This window comes from Gavialis gangeticus, unplaced genomic scaffold (assembly GCF_001723915.1).
Source record: "Gavialis gangeticus isolate Ggan-Ray unplaced genomic scaffold, GavGan_comp1, whole genome shotgun sequence".
Taxonomy (NCBI): domain Eukaryota; kingdom Metazoa; phylum Chordata; order Crocodylia; family Gavialidae; genus Gavialis; species Gavialis gangeticus.
The window spans coordinates 10,812,614-10,820,037 of NW_017729012.1; the positions used below are offsets into that span (position 1 = coordinate 10,812,614).

At 71.3% G+C, this 7,424-nt stretch overlaps 1 protein-coding gene across 1 annotated transcript in view; it reads left to right on the forward strand.

Annotated features, from left to right (window-relative positions):
- SEZ6 (seizure related 6 homolog) overlaps window positions 1-7,424 on the forward strand; it is a 21,616-nt gene that overhangs the window by 6,851 nt on the left and 7,341 nt on the right. Inside the window, exons 2-4 of the mRNA XM_019510968.1 lie at window positions 4,026-4,766; window positions 4,903-5,042; window positions 6,483-6,681. Coding sequence (XP_019366513.1) covers window positions 4,026-4,766; window positions 4,903-5,042; window positions 6,483-6,681 — 1,080 coding nt within the window. The remainder of the gene's footprint in view (window positions 1-4,025; window positions 4,767-4,902; window positions 5,043-6,482; window positions 6,682-7,424) is intronic.

Below are 7,424 nucleotides of genomic sequence, written 5' to 3' on the forward strand. Positions count from 1 at the left end.
CTCGAGCCTGCCCCAGCCCTGTGCCTGGGGGACTGCCTCTGGCAGCTGTAACACCCAGCATCTCGCTGGTGCTAGCTGAGCCCCGCGGGCACCACGATGCAGCACCCAGCCTGCTCCCACTGACCCTGGTGCCTGCGAGCACAGGGCAGGAGTGAAGGCTTCCCCCATCCCTTCCTGCTGTGCCTCAACCACCTCCCGGGGGGCTGCCTGTCTGCTCTCATTAGTGCTCCTGGCTCCGGCATGTGCCGCTGGGCGCCTGCTATGGCCTACATGGCTGCTGTGCCAAGGACGGAGCACCCTCCGTCGGGCCATCGATTTTCCTGCACCGGCCCTGGCAGCCAGCGGCGAGGGTGGGGTCCCCTGGGCTCCTGGAGCTGGGGGTGGGAGCGTGGCTGCAGCCCCTCCTCACCCTGGCAGGGAAAGGTCACCGGCACAGCATGGTGCGGCCCTCGCCACGGTCTGTTGCTCGTGACCTTTCCCGGGGCTGCTCTGCTCCTGCCGGCTGGAGCACGGCGTGTGCACTGGGAGCTGGTGCCCAGACCCTGCCCCTGATCTCTCAAGGATGCCTCCCCGGGGGCGCCTGCCGCGGGCCAGGATGAGGAGGCAGGGAGGATGCAGAGTCCTGGGGCAAAGGTCCAGCCAAGGGCAGACGTGGGGTGGGTGTGCGTGGGCACGTGGCAGGCTGGTGCCAGAGCCAGGCAGGCAGCTGGGGGATGCACGGGGCTGGCCCCACTCAGAGCATCCCCATGGGGGCCAGCCCAGGCGCCATGCAGCCCCCCGCCCCGTTGGTGCCCCTCACTCCTGACCCGCAGCCCCCGGCTACCCCAGAGGGAGCTGGCCCATTGCAGCATGCACCACGGCGCGAGGGCCCCCAGGCGCGGGGGCTGCACTGGGGCTGATCTGGGTGCTGTCCCCAGGCGCTGCCCACCACAGAGCCACCTGTGGGAGCCCCGGCGGTGGGTGCAGGGGCAGAGGGGGGCAATGAGGGGGAAGCTGCACAAAGAAGCAGGGACAAGCAGCAGGAAGGTTAATGTGAGGCGCCAGGCGCCTGACAGCTCATTCATCACGGCTGCCAGCCCGGCCCGCGGGGCACGGCCAGATTAGATTTTAAATTGGAAAACAAACCCTGCCTTGTACAGTCAGCACCCGGAGGCCGGGCAGCCCGGCCGTGCGCTGCACCGCACCATGCAGGCACCCGCGGTGCGGGCACCTGTCCCACCTCCAGCTCCTGCCCGTGTTGAACAGAGTCTGGTTGCGATGGAGGGCTGAGGCCTCGCCAGCTGCTTCGGGGGCTGCCGGCCCTGCCTGCCCCAGCGTCAGGGGGTGCGAGCCCCCACCCTGCCCCCTCGCACGGGGCTGCCCTGCCATGGGCACCACAGCCTCCCGGGGTTGGGCCAGGCCCCGCGGACTCATTTTTTTGCTGGGCTGGGACACGGCTGCGCGGCACGGCTCCTCGCAGCACTGTCCGGGCAGCGCTGCGGCTGCCGGCTCCCCCTCGGGTGCGCTCGCAAGGGCCCCCCAGCCCCAGGGGATGGGTGCAAGCCCCTCCGGAGCCTCCAGGCAGTGCCAGCTCCGTCTTGGGCACGGCCGGGGCGCGGGGCACTCGCCAGGCTCAGCCTGGTACCCCGCCAAGACCTCGCATGCCAGTGCTGCCAGGGTGCCCCCTGCTCTCCTCCAGCCCCGCCCCCAGCTGGCTGCTTGTTACTAGGGAAAGGTACCTGGAAACGGGCTGATTGCTGCTTGATTGGAACAAGAGCAGTCGCGGCACAGCCACTGCCACTGCCAAGCCTGGCAGCGCAGCCTGGTGCGGGGAGGGAGGGAGGGAAGCAGGGAGGGGCCGGTGCCCCCATGCTCGGGGCAAACCCAGGGAAGCTGACCCCAACTCCCCATCCCCAGCCTCCCAACCCTCTGGGAGTCCACACTGGGGGCTCCTGGGAGCTGGTGCAGGCACCCGGGTGCCAGCCCCGCTGGTCAGCACCTGGGCAAGCCGCTGTGCCTTAGCCTGGGTGGGTGCTGGCTGGGCTCCAGGGCAGCTCTGGGGCTGTGGGGTCACTCGGCTGCTGGGCCAGCGGTTGGTCCCTGCACCGCTGCCCCGAGCTGTCCAGCTCCCAGGGGCCTCTGTGGGCGGCAGGGCCTCAGCCGCCAGGAGATCCCATGCGTGGCAGCCGGTGGCTGCAGGACCACAGGGCCCGTGTCTGGGCGTGGGGGCGCAGCGCTGCAGGCAGCAGGTAACGAGGCAGGGGGCCGGGCTGCGGCGCTAATCCCCTATTACAGCGACACAGGATCCTGGCGCCCTCCAGAATAAACTCATTAACTTTTATGGGCTAATAAATGGATCCTATTAAAAAATAATTCCCTGCGCGCTGGGTGCAAGTTCGCCTCTGGGCTGCTGCAGTGAGCGCCGGCGCCTGCGCCCACTCCGCTTGCAGGGGGGGCCGTGGCAGGGGCGGCCCCCGGGCACGTAGGCTCCAGGCCCAGGCCGGCTGCTCCCCAGCCAAGGGAGGGGAAGTGGATGTGGCTGCACTGGGCTCGGCCTGGCCTGGCGATGCTCCGTCCCGGGCTGCAGAGCACCGGTGCGGCTGGGAGCGGGCGCCCGCCTGGCCCTGGGCCCTGCGGCTGCCCCGGGAGCCCAGAGCTCCCTCCCAGCACAGAGCTGGCTCCTTCCCGGTGCCTCGCAGGAGGCAGCAGCGCAGTCATTAATCCTGGCAGGGCCATGCCTTTGGTGCGGCACAGGATAATTGCCCGCTAATTGGCAGTATCGTGTCGTCGGGCCCGTGCCGCCGCTCGTGAGACGCGTCCTGCCTGCTAACGCAGCCCCCGTCCCACCTTGGCGCCTTGCGCTGGGGCCCGATGGCGAGCCCCTTGGCCGCAGCCGATGCAGGCGCCCGTGGCGGGTGCATCGTGGCCCCTGCCCAGCCCTGGGCAATAGAGCAAACAGCTGCCGTGTTGCTGTAGGGCCTGCAGCGTGGGCTGCCCCGGGGGTTCCCAGGCCTCGCTCCGACGGGGTCCCGAGCCGGGTATTACCGGGCTCCTGGGTGCCTCCATGGTGGGTGCTGGATGCCTTGGGGCAGGGGTGGCGGGGGCGCCAGGGAGGCCTGTCCAGTTCTTGCTGGGGCTGGCGCGGCCCGTTCCTGTCCCGTCCCGAGGCCTCACGGGCTCCGTGCGGGGTTGCGCAGCTCGGGAGAGCGCGTGCGGGGGCTGGAGCGTGGCGCTCGTGGCAGGACCCTGCCACGCAGCCCGCACCCCAGCGCTCCCCGCCTGCCCTGCCCTGTGGTAGCGTGTGGTCTGTGCACGGGGGCAGCAGCTGGATGGGGCCCTTGCCCTGCGTGGGGGCTCTGTTCAGGCCCCTGACCTGTCTCTTCTGAGGCCCCTTGGGAGCCGGCTGTGGGGCCGAGGCCTGCAGGGCGTCTTGGGGCTGGGCGAGGGGAGCCTGCCCGTGGCAGGGCCTGGCCCTCGGCCCCGCTGGCCTCCCACGAGCATCTGCTGTACACAGCGCAGCCTGAGTAGCCATGGCAACTGGCATCACGTCCCTCTAGCCGGAGCTGCGGTCCCATGGGGGTGGGGGGCTCCGCGGCAGGGCAGCCGCCCGCGTATGCCGGCCAGGACCCTGCTCGCACCCCCAGGGCCGTGGCTCCTTGCACATGCCGGCGGGGGCCCAGCCTGGAGCTCTGGCTCCTTGGGGGTCACAGCCCTGCACCAGGACTCCCTGCGGGACCCCTGCTCCCTGCACCGCTGGCTCCGTGGGGCAATTCTTCCTGGAGCGTCATGGGGTGTGGGGTAGGGGGCCGCAGGTCGGCAGTGAGGGACACCAGCCGGGGACCTCCTGCATGCACGCATGCACATGCATGTGCATGCACCCTTCGGCATGCGGAGCAGCAGGTGCCACCTCCGGTTAAGCAGGAGGGTCTCTCTGGGCACAGCCCGCAGGCTCCCAGCAGAGCCCTGGGGTGCCAGGGGGCAGGGCTGGCGCTGGGGACAAGGGGCCTTGCTGACTGCCACCACCACGGGCCATCTCCTTGTTGCAGGGCTGCAGACCGAGGCGCCCAACGCGCTGGCCCGCAAGGGAGCGGGCAGCTGGGAGGAGGAGCCGACGGCGCTGCCCACGCCGGACGAGCCCGCAGCCGAGGCCCGCTTCATCACCACGGCCCCCCCGCTCGACCTGCTCAACCACCACCCGCTGCTGGAGGATTTCCTGCGGGACGCCCCCCGCCCAGGGCCCTTCCCCGGGGGTGCGCAGCGCCCCGACCTGCCTGACCTACCCGAGTCACTCGCCCCGACGCCCGCACCTAGCCTGGCACGCCCGGATGAGCCCCCGGCCTTCCCCGAGCCCAGCACGGCCTCCGCCCCCACAGCACTGATGGGGGACAGAGTCGAGGCTGGGGACATGGAGGGGACACCTGAAATGGCCAGGCTGGTCTTCACCACGGAGCTGCTGGCCACGGCCGCGGGCCCGGTGGTGCCGTGGCCAGAGCCACGTGCCACTGTCCCCGGGCCGGTGCGCACGGAGGCCCCGGTCACCTCTGCCCCGACCTTCTCCCCTGCCGGCCTGCTGCGCCCAGGCCCCGCCACGGTGACCAGCAGCCCCCCGAGCGCCTCCAGACCCCCGGCCCTGGCGGCACCCCCGCGGGTGCCCGGCCCGACCCTGCCCCAGGCTGTGGAGCCCCGGACAGCGGTGACCCCCAGCGCCACGGCTTCCGGGGACGACGAGGACACCACCAGCACCACCCTCATCACCACCACCACCATCACCACGGGGCCAGCGCCAGGTGAGACCCCGTGCCAGCTGGGCTCGTGCAGGGGAGGCTCTGGGGGGCTGCCTGTGGCCCCTGGGGGATGCTGGGTGCGGGGGGCCGGGGGCTGGCGCAGCCGGCACGTGGCCCATCGGACCCTGCTGCTTTCCAGCTCCGTGCGCCTGGAACCTCACGGGCCCCGAGGGCTCCCTGGAGTCCCCGGAGCCGCCCGGCCCCAGCGCCGGCCCCGAGGGCAGCCTGGACTGCACCTACGTCATCTCCGTGTACCCCGGCTACGGCGTGGAGATCAAGGTCAGTGCAGGCGGCCAGGGCGGATGGGGTTGGCAAGCTGTGTGCGTGCAAGCTGGGATGGGCACGGGGAGGCCTCGCGCAGGTGCCATGTCTCCCTCTGGACGCGCCAAGCTGGGGCTGGACAAAGGGCTGGCGGCTTGGTCTGCCCCAGGGAGGGGGCGCGGGTGGTGGGCACCGGGGGCTCCGTTGCCCGGAGGGCTGGCAGTGGCCGTGGCAGGGGAGAAGCCAGGAGCAAGCCTGGAGAAGTGTGCTGCCCACGGGGAAGGGCTGGGCATCCTCCCTGTCCCCCGCTCCGGGAAGCGCTCGAGCCGCACGGTCGACTGTCAGCTCACGGCACGTGGGGCTCGGCCGACATTTGAGGCCCCCCAGCGTGGCCTAACTAGGCCCCGGCAGCAGCAGAGGCTTCCAGCTCACCGCACACGAGGCCACCGCGGCGCAGGGAGGCGGGAGGGGACTCTGCTTTGCCGCGGGGCAGGGGCACGGGGCCTGGGGATGGAGACCCCCCAGCTCCCGGCCCGGCCCCGGATGCCTGGCTCCGTCCTGCAGCTCGGCCAAGCCGCTGAGCGTCCCGGGCTGGGCTCTGGCGGGGGGGCAGCTGCAGGCTCTGCTCGCCCGGCTGGGCGGCCCCAATCCTGCGGACGTGTCCCCCCCCGAGCCGGGCGGTGCTGCTCTGCCACTGGGAACCACAGCTGCCCAGGATGCGTGCTGGCTGGGGACTGCAGCCGTTTCCATGGCGATGGAGCAAAGGCTGCACTGCCACTAAAAGGCAGGGGCTGGGCGGCGGGGGGCTGGGCAGGACTCGTGGGCTCTGCGTGAGCGCCCCTCACTCCCGACCCGCAGCCCCCTGGCCCCCAGTCCTGCCCTGCCACACCTTGCAGCCACAGCCCCGCTCGGGTGTTTTCCTGTGGTCAAAAAACTCAGTGGAAGTGAAGAGCTGGTGTTTTCCAAGGGGGCCAAAAAGGGCTGGGACCTGCCGTACAGCTGCAAAGCCCAGCAGCGCCCAGCGGCAGGCCCAGTCTCTCCGGCAAGGCCCCGCTCGGCCGCGGCTCAGCGGAGCCCGGTGCCTGCCCCGGCGCCACCTCCGCCTCATCAGCCCTGCCAGGTCGGGGCCAAGATTTATGGCGAGGCTAAGTGAGTTTGAAAGGTGTGGGCGGCGCGGGTGTGTGGCGCAGACAGCCATCACCGCGCTCAGTGACTCGTGGAAGACGCTTTCCCGGTGCCGGGAGTGCTGCCGGGGCCGGGCCTGGGGCAGCGGGGGCAAGCACGGGCACAGGGCACGGTCTGGCCACCCGGGGCAGGGGCATCTGTGCTGCTGTCTACTCGGCCTCAGGCTGGGGTGAGGCCTGGGCCCTGCCGCTGCGGCCCCGGAGCTTGGGCCGGGGGCAATGGCGCGCGTGGCTGGGCAGGGGCGTGGGAGCTGACGATGCCCTGTGCCTGCAGGTGCAGAACATCAGCCTGCTGGAGGGGGAGGCCGTGACGGTGGAGACGGTCGGGGGCGCCGAGCCCGTGGTCCTGGCCAACGAGTCCTTCCTCCTGCGCGGCCAGGTCATCCGCAGCCCCAGCAACCAGGTGGCCGTGCGGTACCAGAGCCCTGCGCCTGCCCGCGCCGGCGCCGGCGCCTTCCGCTTCCGCTTCCAAGGTAAGGGGTGCGTCCCCATCCCCGGCGGCCCCAGGCAAGCCCAGCCGCCCGCCTGGGCACCCCTGCCACGGCTCGCGGCCTAGGTGCCCGGTGCGGGGAGCAGCACCCAGCGGCGTCTCTAGCCCCCACCGCTGCGGCCCGTCGGGGACAATTAACTCCCTCGCAGCGCGGCAATCTGTGCGCAGCTAATCTGTGCCGCCGCCAGGTTACGCGGGCACCAACCGGAGAGGAGCACTAATGGGGAGATAATTGGCGCCAGCAATTATGGGCTCGTTTAGCGTAATTACCGCCGAGCGGCACCTTGTCATGGAGACCCGAGGGGGGGCCCTGCCCGTGCCGCCAGGACCCGGGCTTGGGGCTCCAGCAGGTGCTGGGCAGCTGGGTCTGCCCCTGCCCTGGCCAGGCCCTGGTATCGCGGGGGCCAAAGGAGCTGCAGGGCCCGGGGCAGGGGCTGCAGGTGAAGCTGGGGTCACAGGGCCCAGCCTCCCCTGTGGCGGCTGCAGTTTCACTGCTGGTAACTTTCACCGTGGACAGAAAGTCTCGACCGGCTGCACTGACACGGCCCCACGCGCGGCACAGGCGGCCGGAGCTGGGACTGGCAGGGCCCGGGGCGGGCGTCTGGGTCTCACGGCTGGGGAGCCACGTGTCTTGCCTGTTCCCTGCCTGGGAGCAACCGTGGTGCCCAGGCGGGACCTGGGGGGCCTCAGGTGCCTGGTGCTTGCTCTAGAGTCTGGGGCAGCCAG